This window comes from Myotis nattereri, assembly GCF_964212035.1.
Source record: "Myotis nattereri genome assembly, chromosome: 18".
Taxonomy (NCBI): domain Eukaryota; kingdom Metazoa; phylum Chordata; class Mammalia; order Chiroptera; family Vespertilionidae; genus Myotis; species Myotis nattereri.
In genome coordinates, this window is record NC_138093.1 from 10341332 (window position 1) to 10366394 (window position 25063).

At 53.5% G+C, this 25063-nt stretch overlaps 1 protein-coding gene across 4 annotated transcripts in view; it reads right to left on the reverse strand.

The window, feature by feature from the left end:
- Positions 1-25063, reverse strand: part of LOC308533919 (myomegalin) — a 140503-nt gene that overhangs the window by 3590 nt on the left and 111850 nt on the right. For all 4 annotated transcript variants that reach the window (XM_081112144.1, XM_081112148.1, XM_081112147.1 and 1 more), the window contains 17 exons: positions 24458-24650; positions 23255-23371; positions 22108-22636; positions 21031-21266; positions 20029-20080; positions 18701-18924; positions 17673-17825; positions 15079-15264; positions 12217-12468; positions 10611-10742; positions 9854-9973; positions 8056-8245; positions 7473-7597; positions 4416-4652; positions 2859-2969; positions 2133-2350; positions 1222-1365 (listed from right to left, as the gene is read on the reverse strand). In XM_081112144.1, the coding sequence (XP_080968270.1) occupies positions 1222-1365; positions 2133-2350; positions 2859-2969; positions 4416-4652; positions 7473-7597; positions 8056-8245; positions 9854-9973; positions 10611-10742; positions 12217-12468; positions 15079-15264; positions 17673-17825; positions 18701-18924; positions 20029-20080; positions 21031-21266; positions 22108-22636; positions 23255-23371; positions 24458-24650 (3219 nt within the window). The remainder of the gene's footprint in view (positions 1-1221; positions 1366-2132; positions 2351-2858; positions 2970-4415; positions 4653-7472; positions 7598-8055; positions 8246-9853; positions 9974-10610; positions 10743-12216; positions 12469-15078; positions 15265-17672; positions 17826-18700; positions 18925-20028; positions 20081-21030; positions 21267-22107; positions 22637-23254; positions 23372-24457; positions 24651-25063) is intronic.

The window sequence follows — 25063 nt, forward strand, 5'->3', positions numbered from 1 at the left end:
CTGAGCACCTGGGAGTCCCAGCAGGTGGGACACTGAGCACCTGGGAGCCCCAGCAGGTGGGACACTGAGCACCTGGGAGCCCCAGCAGGTGGGACACTGAGCACCTGGGAGTCCCAGCAGGTGGGACACTGAGCACCTGGGGCCCTGAGCCAGCAGGTGGGACACTGAGCACCTGGGAGTCCCAGCAGGTGGGACACTGAGCACCTGGGGCCCTGAGCCAGCAGGTGGGACACTGAGCACCTGGGAGCCCCAGCAGGTGGGACACTGAGCACCTGGGAGCCCCAGCAGGTGGGACACTGAGCACCTGGGAGTCCCAGCAGGTGGGACACTGAGCACCTGGGAGCCCCAGCAGGCGGGGCACTGAGCACCTGGGAGTCCCAGCAGGCGGGGCACCGAGCACCTGGGGGCCGAGCAGCCTGCAGGCCTACACTCCTGCTGCGGAGGGGACCTGACTCCAGAACAGCCCGAACACTCCCGGCTGTGACCAAGAGCTCAACCTTAGTGCTGACGTCCTACGTCACTGGCACCACACGGAAGCCTGGTAATTAGGAATATTGTGCCTCGGGAGGCAGGGCTGGCCAGAGACTGTCTGCACTTTTGTCAATATTTGTGCCAACCGCAAGATGGCAAAACCCTCCCCCTTGGAATTAGCATAGGTGGGTCCCCTAGGTGTTGGCAGCTAGAATCTGGAGCTAGAAGCCCTGGAGGGGATTCTGACCTGCCTGTCCAGGTGCCGCCTACCAACCAGGGAGCAGGCCTGAGGTCTGAGAGCACGGGGTGGCTGACGCTCCCGGCCCGGCCCAGAGATGCAGACTGAGTGCTCTATGGGTTCCAGCAGGCGGCCCTCTCACGGGACATCCTGGGACCCTGCTTGACTCTGTGGGTGGTGGGTGGGCGGGGGCACTGATGCTTGAACTTGTCCCTGAACTTCTCAGCCCCACTTCAGGAAGTTAAAGAAACGGAGCATTTACGCTACCAGGCTTCTCCTGTCTCTCCCTTCTCTGCATCCTTTCTTTCCCCTTTGATTTCTATCCTGGGGGTTGGGCGGGAGGAGAAGGGATGTGGTCAGAATGGCACTGACAGCAGCTCCCCACAGACAGAGGTCTCCCCCAGGTCCCGTCTATCTGACTCGCCCCTGGGCTCCTGATCTTCAGGATCTGCGGGGCTGGGGACGCAGCGTGGTAACTGGGGGCAGAACCAGAAAGGGTGCTGGTCTCTTACCGCTTTGCCAGGCAGCACAGGGCTGTGGGAGCTGGGCAAGGCCGCCCGCCAGAACATGGTCAGGAGGGAAGCTGACTCGTCCAACACGTGGCCCAGGGCACTGGCGCTGCTGCGAAGTTCACTGACGCCTTTGCTGCCCAGCACCTGGGAGAGAGGGAGGAGCGCGGGCATCACTGGGCTGAGAGATCACTTCCCCTAAGCACGTTGTCAGGATCTTAAGCTTTAAGCCTCCTTTGTGAGTGAGGCAGACACGGACCTGCCTGCACGAGGAAGCCTCGCCTGGAAGCCCAGCGCCCTGGCCTCAGCGGTGACCTCCCACCTGCAAGGACTCAGCGGATCCCAGCTCCCCCCACATTCTCTTTACTTCTAGTCCTGCTCCAAGCTCTGGAGTCTAAAGTCCTGAAGGGGAGCAAACTATACCATGAGAGCATACTGATTAATTAGAATTAAAGTTACTTGAGGAAGAGCAGGTGCAAGAAAGACACTCTGACCCTCCTTTGTGCCCCTGAAAAGAGGAAATACATCTCCCGTGTTGATGGCAGGAGAGGGTGGAGGTGGAAGAGGGCACAGAGGGGATAAGTGGTGAGGGGAAAAAGAAGCCATCAATGAATGCGTGAGTAAGCGGGAGAAGGAGCTGAAATCAGAAGAAAGGGCCCTGGCCAGTGTGGCTCACTTGGTTGGGTGTCGTCCCTGGTGCTGGCTCCCCTCCAGGTCGGGGCACCTGCAGGGGTTGCAGGCTCCGTCCCCGGTGCGGGGCATGCCGGAGGCAGCCGATCGATGTTTCACTCTCACACCGATGTTTCGCTCTCTCTCTCTCCCCCCCTTCCTCTCTCTCTAAAAATCAATTTAAAATAAAAATCAGAAATAAAAGGGCCCAGGACAGGGGCCCCCAGGCACTGTGATGTGACTACCTTGGAGCCCCGAGCCTCGAGGCCAGGGCAGCCGCAGGCGGATCTCACGGCTGACGCGATCTTGCTGGCCAGCAGCCTGCCCTCCCCGATCTGCTGGCTCAGGGCGCTGTAGTCGTCGATGTGGCCGACCACGTGGCGGCCGTGCTTATTGGCGAAGCAGCCGTCAGCGGCATCGCCCTCCAGCTTGGGAGGGCTCTTCACTCCATCAAAACCCAGATCTGGAAAATAAAGGCACAGCAAACCCCACTGCTCACGTCAACCCGAAACACACAACGAATGCTGCAAGGGCCAGGGCAGTCGTGGAAAAGCACGGGCGTGAAGTCCAGATGGTCTGGGTTCTATGCTTTATCATCTTTCTTACATCATCTCACAATGATAGAATTGCGGGAGGCAAATCTTGTGTTTATTGCACAAGAAATATTTGGGACAAATGTTTTTAATTAAAACATTAAAACGTCTGGGATGAGAAGACAGAGCAGGAGAGGAGGCTGGATTCAGAGAGCACTTTCAGGGAGCGACTGTGTGCGATGAAGCAACAGCGGAGCAAAAGGAGACCCACAGGAGAAAACGCAATGACAGGAGAGGCGGCCAATGAGTGGCCAACGGCCTTGGGGCATGCAGAGAACACGCCCTAAATTCAGACAGTGTGTGTGCAGAAACCCGAGGGTTACCTGCAGTAACAACTTTCCATCACCAGCCCCTGTGCCCTCTGGTTGCCATAGTTACCATCTGTCCTATTGAGGAGGGTGGTGTCCGGACCGGGAGCCGTGAAAGAGCCCGGGAAGACCAGGGCTGGGTTCATGCCGACGTCCCGAACGGGAGGGGAGGCAACTGCATCTGTTGGTGAAGACAAGGCCAGTTCTCAGGGGCCCTGGGACACGCTGCTCCCACGCACAGGCACACCTCCTCCCTCGGGCCCTCCCACACCCACGGGCGCAGCACAGGCAAGAGCACACCAACCACGAGGTGCGGAACAAGGTGTTCCTGAAGTCGAAGGTGGAGGAAGCAAAGTCTAATTTAAAAGATTACCAGGTACACATTTTTCTAACCCCCGTTTTGAATACGATTTTGCATGTAGTGTCTAAAACTGTGCTTTGTAACAAAGTATAAATGTGCATAAATAGAGGTAACATATATGTTAAAAATACTGAATCAAGGAATAAAGGGACATATGGGCGACTAAACCCAGAATTCTTTTTAAATATATTTTTATTGATTTCAGAAAAGAAGAAAGAGGGAGAGAGAGATAGGAACATCAATGATGAGAGAGAATCATTGATCAGCTGCCTCCTGCACGCTCCCTACTGGGGATGTACGCCGCAACCTGGGCATGTGCCCTTGACCAGAATCAAACCCGGGACCCTTCAGCCCACAGGCCGATGCTCTATCCACGGAGCCAAACCAGCCAGGGCTGAACCCAGCATTCCAGGCACCCTTCCGATGAGGAGTTAGTGCTGGGAAAATGCAGCAGCGTGGGCAGAGCAGGAGACAGGAGCCTTGGGGGCCAGGGGGGCCGGTGGGAGACCAGGCAGCAAGCCTTCAGTGGAGGAAGTGGCACGCGTTCTGAAGACAGAGAGCGTCCTGCTCAGCCAGCGGGGCTTGGAGCCTGCTCCCTGTCAGGCCTCTGCGGTGGGACGGGACGAGGGGCAGTGACAGGTCCCCCGGTGCCAGGGGAAGGGAAGCCAGGCTAGAGAGCCTGGACGGCAGCAGCACCGAGAGGAACGCAGCCTGGAAATCGGAACCTCTGGTTCGGTCCTGGGTGGGATCTGAGCCCCATAAGCCTTAGCAGGGCAGTTAACGTGCCAATGTTTTCTCCCGCAAAAACAGAGCGTAAAACCTGCCCTGCCGTGGATGAAATTATTTGAAAACTTGTGGGAAGTTTTAGAACACTCTACAAATACAGGAGTCGTTAAGGCACATAGCTGTCAATCGTTGAGCAATTCTTACTGTGCCAAGTGCTTGTAAATTATTTCATTTAACACTCCAAATCACCACACAAACTCGATATTGTTACCCGCATCTTAAAAAATGAGGAAAGGCAGCTTCAATACCCGAGGAGCTCAAACAGCTGGCCCCAGGGGAACATGGGGAGGTGGCACCTCAGGGTCGGAGGCAGGGCTGAGCCTGAAGCCCTTCCCGCTCAGGCGCTGACTACACTGGAGCATCTGTGATGTCACCGGACCTTCACTAAGGAGCCTGGAGGAGGCAAGCTGTCCCTTCCACCGCAGGCGCCTGGCGGCCAGGCAGCTGGCTGCGGGCTTCCCCATGCCCTTCCCTTCCTACCTGGGAGGGGCGGCTGCTTGTCTCCAGGGCCCGTGCTGGCGGGCGAGCTGTGGCTGCCGGCGGGGCCAGGGCTGGCTCTGCTGGCACCGCGGTCCAGCTGCTGCTCCAGCTGCAGCCGCAGGCTGTTGTTCACCTGAATGCTCAGCTCCAGCTGCCCTCTCAGGGCCCGGATCTCTGCCACCAGGTGGCTCAGGTCGCTGCTCAAGGGGACCTGGTGACAGGCATCCCAGGTGTGAGCTGAAAGCAGAGAGGGAGGGGTTGGTAGCTCTGATCCAAGTATTTCTCAGCATTTGTCAGACACTCCGTGACATTCCTTTCTCCAGGACTCACTGCCATCGCAGAGTCCAGGCAACAAATACATCTGTGACGGGAATGCCACTTGTCCTGTGTGGAGGCTGGCACACGCCCAAGGCTGGACTTTTTCTGAAATTACCCCCATGCATCTAGAGGGCATTTGATTGGCAGCTGAAGTCAAGCCTATCATTTCAACTCCATATTGACTTGAGTCCTGCTGGCTAGTGAGCAGGGTCCTCCAAGACAGGAAGTTAGCACAGAACGAAAGAGGGGCAGGGGCTGGGGGAGGGGAGATTGATGACCCCACACTCAGGAGTCAAGGAGAGAAGGAGGAAGGCGCCAGACCTTCGGCAGCCTGTAACCATGGGAACCAGGCACCACAGACTAGGGATCAGACCTGACTGAACTTTACCTTCTCCATGTTTTTTACCTCTACTCACTACACAGTCTGTGTGTAGCTACTGGGAATGAAGAGATATGAGAAGTCATCTATAAGCCCACAGCTGCTTAGCTGAAAACTTGGAGGCCAAGTGTATTTGCAAAGGCAAAATCTGTTTTGGTTGCTAGCAAGGCAATGGGATGCCTGTACCGTGTGTGCCACACACAATCCACGCACCCAGCTGCCTCTGGGCCACAGACCTTATCGGATGCATCAATGTTTCTGCAGTGACTTATGTGAATATTCTCACTAAGTGGGATAAGTGGAGACTGTGAACGCACGTTGTCAGTTCAGTTAGGTTTTGTCACCAAATGAGCACATGAGAAAGACTTCAATTCAGAGCTCTTGCTGGATTATAGCATTAAGGATAAGGGGTTCTGGGGCTTTAGTGGAAGTAGCTTTGAAATGAATCCTAAAAGACCCACAAAAACGGATAAAGACACAAAAGGGGAGGTGATTCGGGACACTAACCCAAAGTTCCATGATGCTCCTTCTTCTCTTTCTTTCCCTCCATCCAAATTCTCACAACATTTTGCATATTAAAACATGCTTTTCATTTATCCATTCCCCGTTCTCTTCCTGAAAGCACCTTGGATTAGTCTCTCATCACTTAGCACCCAGACATCACTACACCCTTTCAGGAGGTTTCCTGAGGTCTTCCAGCTCCCACCAGGCCCACCAGTCTCACCCTCCTAAGATTTCGTTTCCACCATGAACCTATTTTGCTCAGAACGATCGAACTCATTTTCCATCGCCTGCTTCACAGAATGTAAAGTTTCAGCTTCCCAGTAAGTCTTCTGTCTGCTGACAACTCTCCTTCGGCTGATCTGACTTCTCACCCCCCCGCCCCCCCTACCTCCCACCCCCCGCCCTGTACAAAGCTCTCCTCCAGGCAGTGTGGTCTCCCGGCCCAGTACACCCAGACTTCGTACATCAGCTCTTCTCTCAGCCTCCTGGGCCCTCTGTACTTCTTCAAGTCCCAGTTCAGTAAAATTAGGAAACTCGATCAAGTTTTATGAAAATTCAAATTTGGCTGAAGAGTGAAAATTCTTAATATAATAAACCATATTGTTTATGGAATTTTGGAACATATCATCAAAAATACCTCAGGGCTGGAATACTCAGGGAGTCAACTCCTGTCCAAAGCAGGAGCTGCTTCTACGTCATCCTTGACAAAGCATCCCTCTCTACTGAAACGGGGCTTGGGAGGGGAGCTTACTCCTCCACAGTCCGGCCTCTCCACCACCGGAAGGCTCCAGGGACAAGGAAAGCGTGAACTGCAGATGCAAATCCCATCGCCCCTCACCCCGGCCCTCTGTTCAGCCCTCTGAAGAACACAAACACACCTGACAGTTCTTCAGATGTTCAAAGCCAGTTCCCATCTTCTCAGGGTCTTTCCAAGCCTAAAAACTGTTAGTCTCTTCAACCAGTTTGAGATTTCTAGTCCCTCAACCTCATGGCCCATGTCTTCATGATGTTCCTTAGTTTGTCAATGTCCCTTTTACAAGACGGTACCCGCAACCTGACAATATTTCAGACACGGTCTCACCATAGGGACACCATGCTCACACCACGGTGGTCTCGGGGTGAGGTGGCTCCTCTATCAACCTTGGCCTACAGCATCTTGTGGAAATGTGTTTCCACCTCACGCCCTCATCCACGAGCCCATGGACAGCTACAGACCCAGGCTTCCACATCCTGCATATCTACCACTATTTTTTATTTATTTATTTTTATTAAATTTATTGGGTGCCACAGAAGTTTTTAATCAAGCTCAGGACTTTTAAAAATTATTATTTCAGCAGGTGACAAATGTCTTCTTTAAGAGTTTAAAATTTAAATCCAGCCTTGAAATCTAGGTTGTATTAGTGGTATTTCCATAAAAACAATTCCTGTATCTTTTTCTTTTCTCACTGGGAAGGGGTCAGAGTGGGAACCGGCGGCCTGCTGCACGGGCTGCATGGTGGTCGGGATGTGTTGTTCACACTAGTCAAGACCTTTTCAATTGATGACACCATCTGGACAGTTCTGGGCACTGAAACAATATCGGTGTATACCTGGACCTTGAGGAACTGGCTTCTGGCCTAGATGGTGGCCTCTTTTTAAGGATGTCTAGGCTTGACCTCGGGGTTGTCACCAACCTCCGGGCTTTGCATACGAGAGCTCCCCTGTTTGGACTGGGAGCCCCAGGCCTGGCTGGCAGTTTTTCTGAGACAGGCTGTAGCTTTCCAGCACCTGTACACTCCAAGGTGAAGAAGACCCCACTGGGATCCTAAGCAGGGGCAGGAAGCTCATGGCCAGGGGGCGGGAGGGAGAACTCATACCTTTCGGCCCCTTCTTGGAACTGCTGTGAAGCGCCTCGTAGATCTGCAGCTCCGACTGGAGGGTCTGGAAGAGCTGCTGCTTCTCCGCGCACTGTTGCTGGAGGAGGGCCAGCTTGTGCTGCAGCCTGCGGGGAGGAGCAGGGAGAGGGCACTGAGCTGACAGGGCGCTGGGCCGCACCAGGGCCAGACGCCGCGAGCCAACCTTCACACAAGAGAGGCTTAGCCCGAGCTGTCAACGTGGGGTCACAAAGCCCCTGGCTTTGATTTTACAGGCGGGGGATAGAGGCTGGAGAGGGGACGTGACTCTGCTTGGAGTGGTGTTAGAGCTACAGTGGCTGGGACACACCAGCACAGCGTTCCTGCTGCCCGATGCTCTTCTCACGCTGCCAGGCAGTTAGCGTTTAGGCTGGTGCCGGGGTTCCACCTTCCCAGAGAGGTCCCTCCTTCTGTGCACGTCACCCATAAATCAGCAATTGCAAAGGGGAAACAGGTCCCCAAAAGGGGCCATTAACTGTCTTGCCAAGACCCCTTCTTCTACGCCTGAAATTGGGCCCTCCTTCCTTATCAAGGGGCTCCCCCTGACCTGGAGTCCTTCTCCTGGAGGGAGAGTCGTTCCTCCTGGAAATGCAAGATCTCCTGCTGCTTCTCCTTCAAGTCTTCCAGAAGCTGCTGCCGGTCCACCTTCTGGTGCTCCAGCTCCACTTCCAGCTCTTGCAGCCGGGACCGCGAGGCCAGCAGCGCCTCCCTCAGGCACTCCGCCTCCTGGGAGTGCTCTGGTGAGCAGAACACAGGAGCGTTTAGACTGGGGGCAGAGGTCAGCAGGAAGGTGAGCCCAAGCACATGACCCGGCAGACAGAGCTAAGGCAAAAGGAAGGCCAGCGCATGCTGCAGCTGGCCCGGGGGGTGGGGGTGGGGGGTGTGTGGACGGACAATGGGGCCTCGTCCTCGCAATGCCCTTGGTCCTCTGCTTGAGTAAGGCCTAGTTGCTGTTAGAGAAAACACTCTGGTCTCTAACGCTCACTATTTTCTAAGTGCTCACAACTTTCTGCACAATAGTCCATTCTTGAATTTTGCCAGAGATCAACAAGATTTCCTGTCTACAGCTTTTAGTACAGTTTACTGTCATCATTTTGAAAATAGGGATGTCTGCTCTGGGCTTGTGGCATCTCTCTGGTCTTCATTTCTTAAAGATCCTGGACAAGGACTCTGAGAATAAGACTGCAGGTCCGTCAGTCCTCCGGGTAGAATTCACCTGGGCCTGGCAAACTGTGCTCATTTAACTCTTCTATCTACTGCCCCAGAGGTCTGTTCTAGTCTTTCCAGGCACGCATGGTGCTTTAGTAACTGTGCCTTCTCTCTTGTGTGTTAACCTTTATCCTCCCCAAGCAGTGACCTTTCCTCTCCTATCTCCTTGCTCTGCGGTGGCTAATTTGGAAAAATCTGTTGATATCTTTTTCCTTTTTCATAAGCATTCATTCATTCTGAGCTTAATCCTTTTGGACACTATTCTTAGTCTTCTATGACAATTTAATAAATATTAGTAAATAGAAATAATTTGTTATTGACAATTTTAGTGATCTGAGCAAGTCAATCAACACAAAGGTCAGCTGCACCTCAGGCCACATCAGAAATGATGTCCATCTGTGGATGCCACCTATGGATGCCACCTATAGATGCCCACCTGTGGATGCCCACCAGTGGATGCCACCTATGGATGCCCACCCATGGATTTCCACCTGTGGATGCCACCTATGGATGACTGCCTGTGGATGCCCACCCATGGATGTCCACCTGTGGATGCCCGCCTGTAGATGCCACCCATACATGCCACCTGTGGATGCCACCCTGGATGCCCACTGTGTAGATTGGGAAAGCTCTGGAAACATTTTACAGGCACCTCCAGACACAGTCATGAGGACTCCTGACCAGAAAGGAGCCTGACTGAGGAGTGAGGGGACGTGGTGAGGGGATGGGGATGGCAGCCCAGTACTGGGAGGGACACACAGAGCTGCAGTGAAGTCAGGAGAAACATGAGATTGTTTATAGGCTCTTAGGTTCCTTCCTTTTCTGGTTCAAAATCAGCTGTGCATTGGGGAGGTGGGACAGGTACCTAAGTGGTACCCACTTTGATAGCCAGTGACTGGGTATCAGCAGGCGGGTTTGCACGGCAGGCTGGTTCCCTAGGGCTATGTGTCCCTTCAGGCCGAGGCTGAGGGCCCATAGGTGGCACCTCTCAGGAGCAGCCCTTTGCAGCCTGAGAATGGCGATGGGAACCTGGGCAGCTGTTATTTCCACCTCCTCTTCTGCTTCTCTGGTTGGCGACGGGTGTGGCCAGGGAAGACAGGCACCCGAGGTGACCAGTTTGTGGCTCTGACACCCACCTCGCGACAGGTGACTCAGCTGAGCCTGGAGGCTGCGGTTCTCCTCCCGAAGGGCCCTGTTCTCGCTGTGCAGCTGAGCCGTGGGCTCCAGACCCTGACTGTAGCCGTTAGACGTGGATCCTGCCCCGGAGGAGAAAGCAGACAAGTTACGCATGTGGGTGGCAGCTGCTTTCAAAGCTGCCCCTTCTGTATCTCCAAAGACACTGTCCCACCCAGCAGAAAACGCTGAGGACTCAGGCCTGGGCTCAGGACTGGGGGCCTAGGCCTGGTTTCCTGTCCTCCTCTCGGGGTTCTCAGCTACACTGTCACCTGCCCTGGCTGCCATCGCCAGGCGGCTCGTTCCCCTACACAGCTGCGCTGTGGGCCGGACAAGGCGTGTGGGAGGGCCGGCCCCCCAGGGACAGCAGCCGGGGGCCAAGTGTGGGGAAAGGCCACCCGGGTAAATGGCTGGGCGAGGGCCCGGAGACCTGGCCCCACCACCTGCCAATCACAGGACAGGGCGCAGAGGACTCAGCAGGAAGTCCAGGGCTCTGGGACAGACCTGGTTGGTTCTGCTGTGAGAGGTCACTCCCTGAGCTCCCTCCATCTACCTGCACAGTAAGGACAGTGGTACTTGCCCAGACCCCTGCCTGGCTGTTTGCAGGCAGCACCTGTGTAAGCCGACCACTGTGCTCTGAATGCTGAGAAGCTCTGCCCGAGGGACCTCCCTCCAGAAGCTCCCAGTTAGGACCAGGAACAGGAAGCCCGGCCGTCCTACCGCTCCCGCGGGCAGTGGAGCTGAGCCGGTGTTCCAGCTGCTCCCGCAGGCGGTCGTTAATGCAGATGGACTCCTCCAGGCGCTGGCGCAGGTTCCGGATCTCACCAAGGTGCTCCTCTAGCAGGTCAGCCCCTGCAGCCGCCACAAGGGCAGGAGAGAGGTGGGAGAATCCTGGTCACAGGCAGGGCCCACGTGGGCACAGGGCTCGGCCATTGGCTTCTCAGCAAGATCCCTAAACGTCACCCTCCTTCTGCCAACTGCACCCTCTCACATGGGCACCCAGGCAACAGGGCGCTTTCCAACACAGGGCAGCCTGGGGCCAAGCAAGCCCCATGGACGCCATCCCACGCAGGGCTAAGTGCAAGTGTGCAGTGACCAGTGTAACTAGTGAGGGTGAGGGGGTTCCGCCTGGTTTAGAGAAGTAACTGGGAGAGCTTGTCAGCTTGAGATCTCATTGGCTTGAGTTCTCGTGTGGTTTCCTGAACGTGGGTCTCGCCCAGTGTGTGGAGCTGTGGGAAGGTTCCTTCTCCATGATCTGGTGACCCCTGAATTCTAGTCACCGCCTGGATCGGAACCAGCCTACGTGCTGAAACTCCTAGGACGATTCATTCACAGAGTTCGCTAGAATTTCTCAATATTTCTGCCTGGCTTTATTTCAGTCTGCAGTCTTTTGAGTTCTGGGAATTAAGCTGCCCCTTTTATTTCAGTTCGGTTTGATTCAGGGGGGATGTTATTAAAAACCTGTTCATGCGTGCAAAAGAAATAAATAAATAACTGAGGCTGGGACAGGCCTGCTGGCACCTGGAAAGGTGTGGCCACTCCTGAGTGTGACTTTGGGTGTGACAGGGAAGGCCTCATGCTACCCTAACCCTCTCCTCTTACTGATGCTGGATTAAACATCCACACACAGCTCTTCCTCCGCCCCCAAGACACAGCGGGTCAGTTTCATGGACATGGACTCATCCCGCTGGTTAATGGTCCTGAATGCTGCCCTCACATCCCCTTTACCAGGGAGGAAGGAGGGGAGGGAGGGAGGGAGGGTAGGAAGGGAGGGAGGGAGAGCCTGCACATATCCGAGGGCTGGTGAGGAGGAAGTGCCCCAGGAAAGGATGACAGGTGCAGGAACAGAGGTGGGAGGGGTGCTGTTGACAGGCTGCACCAGCTGCACCAGCTGCACCACTTTGCTTCGGGCTCAGCCTTTTATTTTTTTAAATGACAGTCGTCTCACTGTTGGCACTGGGCCGCATCCCAGCATCCACCTGTATCTAACAGGTCCACCTGGTGCACTGCCTCGACCCTGACCAGGAAAGCTAGGATAGAGGAAAGTCAGACCTGGTTTTGGGCACAGGATATATTTATGGGGTGGGCCACCCTCTCTGCAGCAATTCCTGACTGATGGATGCCTGTCCTATGAGTGCTGGTGCCCGGCATTCCGGAAGGGCCCAGAGTGTGCTGTCAGGGGCTCGGGATGCAGGCGAATGTGAGAGCAGCGGGGTCCCTGGCTTTCCCATGCCCGCACAGCACCCGGGCCCTGGGCAGGGAGGATGAAGGATGCACGAAGCACCGCTATGGCCCTTTCATTTTATCCCCAAGGAATTTCACTTACCTGTGGGTTTGGAGTTCAGCTGGCACAGGGAGGAGCCCAAGGACAAGTCCCCAGATACGCTCCCTTTCTGAGGCCTCATCATATCCCACTGGCCGCTGCTGCCCAGGTACCTGGGCTCCAGGATCCCGCCCAGTTCTAGGGCACCCCTCGGAGGAGAGTGGGGCTGGGCAGGGTGGAGGAAGTGAGAAGAGCTGGCGTCTGAGTGGCTGCTCAGCAATGTAGCCGGGGAGGCGGGATGGACGGTGCTGACACCTGGGCAGAAAGAAACCCACGTGAGAAACAGCATCAGAGGGGAAGGGTCAGCGAGGAAGTGTGTTTACTGAGAACAGACCCCGACAGGTGCCTGTGGCTGTCAGAGGTCCCAGCCCATGGCAGCGAACCCAGTAGATGAAGACCCATAACCTAGAGGCCATGTACTAGTTAGTATTTGCCATCAGGAGACACCAAGAGGTAGGAGACAGTCAAGTATCAGTGTGAGCCAAAGAAATCCAGTGGACCCTGGCTCCTATCACAGCTCCTATGCCAGAGTCTAGGGAGGTTCCAGGAGTAGAACTCACTCCCAAAGTCGGGGGTCACGTGGGTGATGGCATCCAGCATTGAGCACACCTGTGAACAGGACTCTTGGTTGGCCTGTGGGAACTTGCCTATCCCAGGAGCTAAGCAGTCAGTCTCCCCCTTTCTCCTTTGGGGCTGTCAGAGGAGAAAGGGGACATGAAATGCAGTAGACATGGTCTCCCCAACTCCTCCAGACCAGAGAGCTCTGCTGAGGCTGCAGGAGGCTCTACAGCAGGCAAGGGGGGACTGGACCTCACCCAACACGATTCCTCACTCCTGCCTGAAGAATCACTGAAGACTTGCAGGAAGGGAGGCAGGCAGGGAGGGGAGAGAACCTTTCATTTCACAGGCTGATGCTTTCACAGATCTTAAGAAATCATGGGCCTTCTCTTGAGCACCATCATCTCTGCTTCTGTATAAAACGAAGGCCAGCTTGGGGAGCGATGGAGAGAGGAGGGCAGTGCTGTGGTCTAGGACAGTCATATTCATATGACCGCTGTCTTTCAGGGATTATATACATGGGTGGCAAGGTGCACAGGTAGCTCCATCTAAGCAAACAGAAGTGAGGGCACATTTCCTCCTGCCAAGCCAGACTCCTCTGAGTAGTTAATTGCTAGTTTTTATCTCCATCTGTAACTGGTTCTCAAACTTGTCTACATAGTGGAAATACTTGGGACAATGTAAGAAAAGTATATATGGATGCCTGGGCCCCCGAGATGTTGCCTTAGTTGGTATGGAGTACAGCTTGGGCACTGGGTGTTTTTAAATCATCCCACGTGACTCTAATAGACAGCAACATGTGAGAAATACAGTCATGGGTCTCTCCTTCCCCAAGTTTGCAAAATACAGATATCCATTAGGATCACTGGGAGTTAGAGAACAGGATGAAGGGTAAGTCTCTGAATGTTACCTGGGAGTCAATAAAGATGTGCTTTCCTACACCCTTCAGCTCACCCCAACCCAAAGCAGTGTTGTTGACAGTCAGTACGTATACTTTCTACCCAAGGTCATAGGAGCTCCCAAGACTATCAGCACCAGTGAGCAATACTCTCATTCTCCAGTCTCCCTGGCCACACAATGCAGAGCACATGCCCTAAATCATGCAAGGACAACAGACAAGATTTTAGCCCCACAGTGACCTGAGAAGCCGCCATGCACTACTGTCCACATGGAAGCTTGGGTCAAAGCAAGCAAGGAGCACGGGTAAGCGATGGTCCCTCGGAGAGGACCGCACCTCAGGAGGGCAAAGAAAGGGCTACAATCTTCCTCACCAACTCGGGGACCACCCAACTCTGGTCAGTGCCCCAGACTAGATAGGGCTTCAGCCCACAGCACTGGCCCCTTTTCAGGCAGTGCTCTCCTTCTATGTTTCCCCTTGGATGAAGGCGAGTCGGCAACTATGGAAAGGGAAAGGGGAAAAGTAAGCGTGGGAACACTCTTGTCATTGGGGCAGGGGACAGATTTGTTATCCATCAATTGTTGGTTCCAGAACTGCTACAGCAGTAAGTTCTAGGTCAGACACACCAGCACTTTCCAGTTTCAAGGGGCTTTCTAGTTGTTTTTTAAGCACTATTAGAGAGCAAATCCATCATGTGAGGTCCGTTTCTTATTTTTTCTAAGCTGTAAGTGATCACACACACACACACACAAAATTTTTATGATGGGGCATCTAGCCCATATATACATCAAACACTTTTCTAAAAGGTAACTACACAGTCGATGAGTTCTGTGAGTTAGAGGACTGAGTTCACAGCAGACATCCCTATGTTTCTGGGTCTCACTGCCCATGCATCCCCTGTCCAGGGGCAGAAATGAACCTTATGCAACAGGGAGAGGGGCTGTCACCTCCTTCTAATCCTTCTACCTCCACCTTGTAGCCCCCACCTGAGGGTGAAGGATCTGAACTTGATTAAAAGCATCTCACAGCAGGAGGGTATGTGGCCACGGAAAGGATCCCACGGAACGTGGCGATCTTTGTCACGGCCACTTCACCCTGCACAGGCAAGTGTGTCAGCAGCGTGTCAGGCTTCGGCACACTTGGTGGGATTCCCCACTGGCAGCAATGGGAGAGCACCAGGACTAGGGCCTGGTGAGCTAGACGCCTGTTAACTGATGGGACACACACACCAGAAAGATAACAGTAAATACATTTCCAAAAAATGTTTGAAAAGCAAGCAGCGTTATCCCGCCATCGTCCCCTGGCCATGGGTGCCCCTCGGCGTTTAGAAAACTGCCATCAAACCAAAGCCATGCAGAGCGACACGGGTGGGGCCGCCATCCGCAGGCTCTCATGCAGGAAGTGCTCACTTTCTCCCAGCTGCTTCTGCAGCATCTGCAGCTCCTGCTGAGCCTCGGCCAAGGAGACCGCGGGCCTCTCACAGCAGCCGAGGAGGGGAGGGCCAGTGGGACGGAAAGGCAGGAAGTTGGGTGGAGCTGAGGGCAATGGTGCCTGCGGGAGGCTAACCCGCGTGGGTATGGAGGAAAAATGAAGGCCTAGAAACAGAAGGTCAGGGAGAAAGCAGAGACATCGTTAGAGAGAAAGGAATGAGTAAAAGATTGAGAAGATGAAACTGTGCCCTGAGCAGATGTCTCCTTGGGGAGTGACTCTCATTCACGGTGGTGCTGCCTGGGACGGCTAAGAGTGACCACGGCCACGGCCAAGGGTGAGCACTGCTCCCCAAGGCTGGTCTGGCTGACACCCCTGCCCCCCTGCCAGGGCCATCCTGCAGACATGGTCTATGTTCATCTTGAAAACAATTGGCTACACAAGGCAACGGTACTACCGTAAGCCAGGTGGCCGTAGCCCCACCCAGCATCCTGGGCACTGTCACAGCCAGTGCCAGTCCTTCCCCTGTGACAAGACTCTCCCCCCACCCTGAACTCCTTTTTCTGAAAGCATTAGGGCTCACCCTGGGGTGTTTCAGGCCGGACTAGGACTGTGGGGAAATTTGCATTATGAATGCATGCAATTCAAGACTAATGGAAACATTTCAGAATCCTACATCAACACGTTCCTTCACCAAGTAAAAAACAGGCCTCTGTGAAGTGACACAGACACAGTGGCTCACACACCTGTCTGGGCATTTGCATCACTTGGGAAAAATTCTTAATACACACAGACTCTTGGGGCCCCACTGCAGACCCCTGAAACTCTGAGAATAGAGCTTGGACATTTACTTTTAAACAAATCTTCACAGTGGTCACTATGCAGCTCATCTCAGACGGGTCCTGAGGAGCCCTGGGAGGTTCTGAGGTTCGAATCTGTCTCCTCTTTCATAGAAACAGTCAGAGGGCCCTGGCCAGGGGCTCAATTAGAGTGTTGTCCCTTACACCAAAAGGTGCGGGTTCCGTCCCTGGTCAGGCACATACCTAGGCTGCAGTACGGAAGGCAACCAGTCAATATTCTCTCTCACATCGATGTCTCTCTCCCTCCCCCACCCCCTCTAAAAACAATAAGCATATCCTCAGGTGAGGACTGAAAAACAAAACCAGGTATAGGGCAGGTAGCCCACAGAGGGAGCAGAAACCGAGGCTGACCGTGGAGAAGGTCTCACGTGGGAGAGATGTCTACCTTCTACATCACATCACTGCCCGACGCTGACAGGGACCAGAGCAGTCCTGCAAGGACACCGGGCTGCCAGTGACACCGCCCCGGCTCCTTTGGGAAGCTTCTGACTTAAAGCCCTGGCCTTCCGCCGTTTGACCCCAAAGCCTTTCCGCAGATGTCTACAGGCTAGGAGAGCAGATTTCCCATGAGTCCCTGGTCCGGCTGCTGCTGTGACTGAGAAACCTGAGCCCAGCTCAGGAAGACTCGGCCAAACCCTCTTCCTCAAGATTTTGGCTGACTTGTCCTCAGGAGAGATGGGGGCAACAGAAGGAATTACTGTGCTTTCTGGGGGGAACCTCTATACAAACCCAACCCCACCACAAACCACACTGAAGACAGCAGCGGGAGGGGAGGAGTGTCAGAGGCGAAGACTAGGTTTGCCTTTCCCTGCAGGGCTGGTGCAGACCTGAGATTAACCAGTGCACCCCGGGCCACTGCAAATAGGCAGGTAAACGAAACGTAACCCTCCGATTGGCCTCAGGATACACACCACGTACATCTCAAGGACTGCCGACCCACTCATAATCCTGATGATTTAATATAGCAGAATCTTGTCTAAGGATTCTGAGGCCTCCCCAGCTAGGAAGTGAGCAGCCCACATACAGCAGAGGCTGTGGCACAGGTAAAACGGTAGTGTGTGCAGGGGGCAGATGTGACTTTCCTTTTGTGCTTTGACTACTATAATCCTGCAAGAAACATTGTGCCTCTTTGCTCCCCAGGGTGAAATGAGAGAAAGAAATGATATCTTTATTCAAAAATGATTACCCAGTCCTGGGCAGTGTGCTCAGTGGTTAGTTGTCGGCCTGCACATCAAAGGGCAGCAGGTTCGATTTCTAGTCAAGGGCACATGCTGGGTTGCAGGTTCAATCCCCTGGCCCAGGTGCGGGGGCATGTGTGGGAGGCAACCAATCGGTGTGTATCTCTCACATTGATGTTTCTCTCTCTCTCTCTCTCTCCCCCCACCCCATCCTCCCTCCCTTCCACTCGCTCTAAAAATCAATGGAAAAAATATCCTCATGTGAAGATTCATGAAAAATAAATAAAATAAGTGATTAGGAACTATTGGTCAGAGTCTTTTGGTATGCAGCTCAAAGTCTGTTGTGAATGACTTATTTTTCTAAAATATTTCAAACAAAGAAAAGTCAGGCACAATTAGCGAATTAGGATGGTCTCGATTTTTTCCAGGATTTGATGCAAATAAGCCCCTAACAATGGAAACATCTGTCTCTGAAGAAAAGCCAAACAGGCAGCTGGGGGAGAGGAGACGAAGCCCTGCCCGCTGACCGCTGCATACCTGGACGGGCCTGGGCGGCCTCCTGCGGGGGGTTCTGGGGAGCAGGCAGGCTGCTGGGGTTGCTGCTGGGCTCGGCCTTAACCCCCTGAGGCGCAGTGGTTGATGATGGTGTAGAAGACAGAACAGCAGAATGACTTGAGTGATGGATGGAATCTACAAAACCCACGAATGAAAGAAAATGTTTGATGATCTACAGAGAACTGGAGCCTGGCCTTAAATTTAACCAGGTACCAGGGCAGCTCCAAGCACAGGCACTGCGAGCAGAGGGTCATTTCCTCAGTACAGAGAGCTCCTTGGGGAGGCAAGCCAGCACAGAGGTGATACCAGGGCCCAGAGCCCTGAAACCATGAAAATGGCATCTCCAATGACATTTGTCCTCCTGGTTGGGGAGGGAGGACAGCAGGTGAAATCGAGGTCCCCAGACCAGCAGGTCCTGACTGGACAACATGGGAAAAGCCACAGAAGTCAAGGGAACATTCCTGCAGAGAATAATGGAAGTGACCCACCTCTGATTAGGGGTGGGAAGCAGGTGGGGCACAGAGGGAGGGGAAGCAATCGCTACCCAGGGCACTGGCCACACCATACGCTGAGGACTAGCGGGGACTGGGCCAGCCCTCTAAGGCACTACTGCCTAGAGTATGGTCCCCACTATGGCTGCAGCCTGACCGGCAGCACCTGTGGGATGCTGTTCGGGAGCTGCCACTGATGCGATTGCTGCAGGAAGGACCAGCGGCCCCACCTTGAAGGAGGTCTGAGTCTGTGCTCATAGGCAGTGGGACAGAAACGCCGGTATGGTCTCATTCTCCCCTGTGGCTCGCCTGGGGTCTAACCTCATGCACATGCTGCCAGAGACCTGGTGCCACTGTAACTAGTAGAGTCAGGAGCAGAGCAAGGATCCTAACTCACTGGGCACTTGGTCCCAGAGCCGTGTTTAGCCTGATCCACACCAGGTGGATCTATGAGGCTGGGTTATGGAGGGCTCCTCTTGGCCTACATAAAGCTGCAACCATTCAGAAAGTGGTGGCTACCTGGGTGGCCTGGCGAAGTTTTCTTCTCTTCATAGTGTGTGTCCTCGCTGGCTACATCCATGTCGGAGCAGGCTTCCAGCTCCTCAGACAGGAAGGAGGAGCTGCTGGGCGAGCGGGGGGAGTCGGACAGGGCGCGGCTGCTGGAGGGTGAGAGGGACCGGGCGTCCAGCTTGGCCTGCAGGACCTCAATCACTTTCTCCTTCTCCTGCAGCTCCCTGCGGAGCCTGGTGGGGGAGGGAGGACAGCAGGTGAAATCGAGGTCCCCAGACCAGCAGGTCCTGACTGGACAACATGGGAAAAGCCACAGAAGTCAAGGGAACATTCCTGCAGAGAATAATGGAAGTGACCCACCTCTGATTAGGGGTGGGGAGCAGGTGGGGCACAGAGGGAGAGGAAGCAATCGCTACCCAGGGCACTGGCCACATCACAGGCTGAGGACTAGCGGGGACTGGGCCAGCCCTCTAAGGCACTACTGCCTAGAGTATGGTCCCCACTACGGCTGCAGCCTGAGAACTGTTGGCTACTTGTCTCCAACTAGACAGCACAGAATGGAAGGAAAGCATTGAGAACCATATGGCAGCTTGACCTCGCCTTAACATCCAGGAGCAATATAGATGAAACCACTTGCCTGACTGAGGTACAGACCACCTGTGTGTCTGGGATTAGAAATGAAAATAAAGGCAAAAACAAAAGCACCCTGTCCTTCACAGGGGCATTTGGAGAAGCACCGTGCAGTCTAAAGCACACTCATGACACAAAGGGGCTCCAACTAGCAGCTACAACAAACTCCGAGCCCAGGTGTCATTGTGCATGATAAGGCTATATGCAGCGACCCACAGAAAGCTGGTGTCTGAGGCACCGAGCTTCCCAGGGACCCGCAATGTCTAGGCCTTTTTCACTAAGAACTGTAATATAATTCTTTTTTCCTAAGGAAATTGGGTGGCTAGGAACTAGCTGCCAACTCAACTGGGGGAGGAGGGGGAGAGTAAGCCAACTGGGCAAAAAAGTACACCCTGGTCTTTAAACACACAGCGGGAAGCAGAGAAGACCCTGGGGGTGCAAAACCCCTAAAACATGGTTAGTATACTTTTAATCAGACTGGCTCTAGGTTACCAAGCCTGGAGAACAAATATGCAAATAGAAACCAACAGAATCATATCAAAAGAGAGTAAAGAATTAGGTTAAAGACAACAGTAAAGTGTTCCATGAATAAATGAATTAATTACAATCAACATTCCCTGCTCTATCCCCCCCTGCCCCTCCCCAATTTGTGAGCCATCCCTCAGGCCTCATTCCTGGTCCCTTTACCAGAGCCCACGTGGAATTACCTGAGGGCCAGTGGCTCAAGTCCAGCTCGATCTTTCTCACTTTTATGATCCTCTGCAAACCAAATTCAGAAAAGAAACGGTAAAACAAACAGGTTCCACTTCACACATTACAAACACAGGGGCCTACTTGTGTACAGAACGATTACTCTGTGTGTGTCCAGGGTGTGTGGGAGCATCATTCTGGGCGGCCTCAGATTCCGTCTTTAGGGAAGGGACCCGCCAGGCTTTCCTGAGCTCACCGCAGACCTTCCCTGGTCTAGCAATCCCCACCATGACTTCCTCTGCCCTAAGTCTACCCAAACAAGTGTAAAAGGCATGTGCCCAGCTTCCCTCTGGGACAATCCAGCCTCCACGCCTGCCACACACTGACTCCCCGTTGTACGGCTTTCATGTAGAACCTACTCTTGCTCTGAGATGACGAACAGCCCTGACCCACTTCAGCACCTGCTATCGGACGTGGGGTGTTTGGCCCCAAAGACTGATTCTGCTGTACCCAGGACATTCTCTCTAAGCAAAGGGCTTCATTAATAACCAACTTTCCTAGCCCTTGCACTCTGGCCATCGGTGCCTACACCATGTCCAAAAGGGCAGGGTGCTTTAGCTATATTTGAATGAGTTTTGTGTGCAATACCGTGCAATACATGAAGAAACACAGACACCAAAGAGATAAGTCATTTGCCCAAAGCAAGTTGATGGCAGCATCTAGGCCAGAGCTTGGGTCTTGAACTCTAAGTTCCAGGCCCTTTCCACTGTCATAAGGTCCTCTGAGCACCTCTCTTTCTTCCCCTCAGCACTGGATGGATGTAGCCTCCTTCCCAAAGGTCACATTCCATGAAGGATGACCTTTCTACAGTGGTAACCGTGGCCTCTCCAACCCTGTGCGTGCCTCTGCGGTGCCTCCCACCTTCTTACTCTAAGAGGCCTGATCTTGTAATGGCCCCCAGGGAATGAAGTGGAGGCTGAGAGTGCTGAGCGTGTCCCACAGCCCTGTGGCCAACGTACTGGTGCTGAGTTTGCTGGTGAGCCGCTCTGTCAGCTGGCTTCCCTGGGCAAGTTGCTCCCGGAAACTCTGCCCCAGGTAGTAGTCAATGTCATTGCTCCTGAGGAGGTCCTCAAAAGACTTGACTGTATCTTTTGCATGCTGGGTGAGGAGATAACAGATACCTCTCCCTTCTCGTATTTTCTGGCGTAGGTAGGATAGTTCTCGAGCCTGATCCTGAATCAGGGAATCATATTTCCTAATGCAGGGAAGAGAAGGAAAGAATAAGCATGAAGAAGAGGGAATGATAAGTTATGGGGGCTTCCATGGAGATTTCTGTGAGCACTTCTCTAAGGATCTCCCCACCAAGTGGAATTCTGGCACATAAACCAAAGGACGTATTTAAGAGTAAATTCTGCTCTGAAAGACTATTGCATCAAACAATTTATGCCACTTTCTTCCACTGTTTTATATATGTTAGTCATATGGCCCAAAAATGAATCATAAGGCTCTAGCCGGTTTGGCTCAGTGGATAGAGCGTTGGCCTGTGGACTGAAGGGTCTGGGTTTGATTCCCGTCAAGGGCACACATGCTGGGTTGCGAGCTTGATCCCCAGTGGGGGGCGTGCAGAAGGCAGCCAATTGATGATTCTCTCTCATCATTGATGTTTCTATCTCTCCCTCTCTCTTCCTCTCTGAAATATATATATATATATATATATATATATATATATATATATATATATATATATATATATTAAAGTGAGAAAACAGACTCAGAAAGACTAGATAGGTTACACAGCTAGTGAGTACCAGAGCCAGGATTCAAACCCAGGCAGCCTACCTTCAGTCTTACTATTACACTGTGCCCACTGTCACTTTCCTGATACATTCCCAGGAGGAAATCCCAGAGACCTGGTATTGCCCATTCGGGGCCGCCACCCAATGCCCTGGATGCCTCCCAGTCCTTTCTTCAGACTTGATAAACCACTGAAATAAGTGCCCTGCTGCGTTTTCCCTTCCACCTGCCTGGCTACCCTACTGCAAGCACAAACTCCGCCATCCTCTATCTGGTAAGGGTCCGAGGAACGCCCTCCTTACCCAGGCCACGAGGCTGATCTCAGCTCCTCAGCCAGCTTCCCTTCCAGCCCGGACTTCGGGAGCTGGGCCTCCAGCTGGGACACCCTCTGAATCAGACTCTCCAGGTCCTTCTTGGCCTGAAGGCCTGGGGGGTAGAAAGCCCCAGTGCCATCAGACAGCCACCCCTCGTCCTCGTCAGTGACACTATGAGGTGAAGATCCCTCGAGGGTGCCAACAGCCTTTAGCTTGCGGGGTCTCTCCAGACTGGACGAGTAGTCGCTGGTGACGGAGAGAGACCGGACCCGGCTCTTGAGGTTTTGAATGATCTTGTTGGCGGTCTGCAGCTGGGCCTTCAGATCTTTGATGTCCTTCCGGAGGACAGAGATGTCTTCGGACTTTCCATATGCCTGGAACTCCTCCTGCTTCCCCAGCTGGCTCTCCAAGGGCTTCCTCTTGTGGGGGCCGGCCAGGGTCGGGCCCAGGCGCTCCTGCTGAGAGCACAGCCCCTCCATGAGGACTGTTTCCCTGGGGCTGTCCTGCTCCTCGCACTCTGGGAAAAGACAAAGCCGCCTTCCTGAGTGAAGCTGGGCATGCTCCATAGCCTCGCCCTTCAGGGGAGCCAGTGTGGTCACAAGGACAATGGTGAGCGTAACATCTGAGCAGCTCTTTATTCAGCCCTGGCATGGGACTGGCATTCAAATACAGTATTACTATCCTCACAACAGCCCTGCAAGTCAGGTGTGGCCTCCCTCTGTTTTACAAAGTGTTTTTTCTCTTCTTTTAGATTGCAAGTTGGTGGGTATCCCTATCATCAAAGTCCTTTTATAGTAGAAATACAATTTTTTAACTTATGGTTTGCATATTCCCAAAAGCTCATTTGTCTTTTCGTTACTAAGTAAGCCTTAGCATTTTTCCCTATGCTAATCAGTTGGCTAGAACAGTGTTTTCTTTAAAGTAGTATGCTGGAAACTACGTCTAGGAATTCAAACTCACACTCGGCTTCATCTGGGGTAAGAGTTTTCACCCAAACTTCCTGTCCCTCTCTGGTCCTGTGTCCTCTTCAGTTTACAACACCCCCTCACCCCTCACCCCTCCTCCTCATCAGGTGTGGGACTGGCCAAAAGCACCCAGATGTGAAGGCTGAATGGGGAGGGAAGGTGAGCCTTACCGGGGCTGGTGCTCTCCTCCCGCTCAGCCTCATTCTCACTCCGGCCACAGGTCTCATAGCCCAGGTCCTGGAGGTCCACCTGAACCTGCTTGCTGTCCTGCTTCACCAGGGATTCACCTGTTTGAGAGACAGAAGGTATCTCACTTACTCGGTGGCACGCACGCTGGCCCTTGGAGGCGGGAAGTCAGATCCAGGGTGGGATACACGCTTCTTTGGACGCATGGAGTGGAAGAGACCACCCTCTCCAGGCAGCACGGCTTCCCTCCACCAGGGTGAGCCTGTGTTTGCCACTGATGATCTCCCCTACGTTGACCCAGACGTAGTTGGGACCAGACATCGTTAGACGGCAAATATTGCATACTCTCATCTCTAGAAACCCCAGTGAAACTAGCAGTGCCTTAGCCACAGAAGCTCAGGAAATACCTGAATGACACTGAACTAACTTAGAATCCCAAGACATCTAGCTCTGCACTGTCCAATATGGTAGCTACTAGCCACATGTGACTATTTGGTGTTAAATTAGCTAAAGTTAAATAAAAGGTAAACTTCCCAAGATGAACTAGCCCCATTTCATGTGTTCAATGCCCACACGTGATACAGACAGAGAGCACTTCTGTCACTGGAGAAAGCACTGATTCTAGCCCAGGGGCGGGCAAACTTTTTGACTCGAGGGCCACAATGGGTCCTTAAACTGGACCGGAGGGCCGGAACAAAAGCATGGATGGAGTGTTTGTGTGAACTAATATAAATTCAAAGTAAACATCATTACATAAAAGGGTACGGCCTTTTTTTTTCAATAGTTTTATTCATTTCAAACGGGCCGGATCCGGCCCGCGGGCTGTAGTTTGCCCACGGCTGCTCTAGACCAACAGTGATGATATATTTTGGAAGAATCGGACGTGGTGCCGAGGAACAGCAGAGAAACTATCAGTATGTGCTGAGTGAGGAAAGGCCGTGTGCTGAACACATCAGGGGTCATCAAACCCAGCTGTTGGTCCACTGCCTCCCTAACTCACTGCAAACTGCTTTATCCATCCCTTCTTCTCTGCCACCTGCAAATTAAAGTTACATATCCTCCTCCACGAGGCTAGGACCATGGTCAGGGGTAAGTCTGTTTCAAGGTTGGGGAAGACGTGAAGTCCGCAAGGCATGTGGCTTCTCAGGGGGAAGATAGACGCTTGGTGGCGGGAACACAGGACTTACTGAGCATGAGCCTGAACTTCTCCAGCTGACTGGCCTGGGCTGACACAGTGGCTTCCGCTACCAGCAGCTTCTCCTGCAGATCCTGATAGCGCTGCCTGCACTGTGCCAGCTGGGAGCGCAGGTGCTGGGTGGGTCTTGGGAGGCTCAATTCCGACGGTGGCCCGGGGTCACGGGCTTGGGGCTGGTCATCCAGCTGTGAAGAGGAGCCAGCACAGGGCAGTGAAGGGATCGGGGCAATCTGAGGTCAGTCCCAGCAGCAAGGCCCGCTTCTCCTCTGAGCCCCATGGACTTTACTCATGTGTCTGCCACGGCCCTGCTCGTGCCATTTGGCAGCATCTTGCTTTCCAGATGGAGCCTGGGGAGCTGGGACAATGTTTTATTCACCTGGGGATCTACAGCACACGGCACGGGGCCAACCGAGTCTTCGGAGGGGCCCTCAGTAAATGTTTGTTCAACGGCTGGAAAGAGAAGGGGCAGAAGCCTCCACTCACCTGCCCCCGCATTCCCGCCTCGGTTGTCCTTTCTGAATCCTCAGGGTTCTCCATTTTTTCTTCCTCCTCAGCACAGCCCCGCCCCTTTAAAAGGAGCCTGCTAACCCCTCTGAGA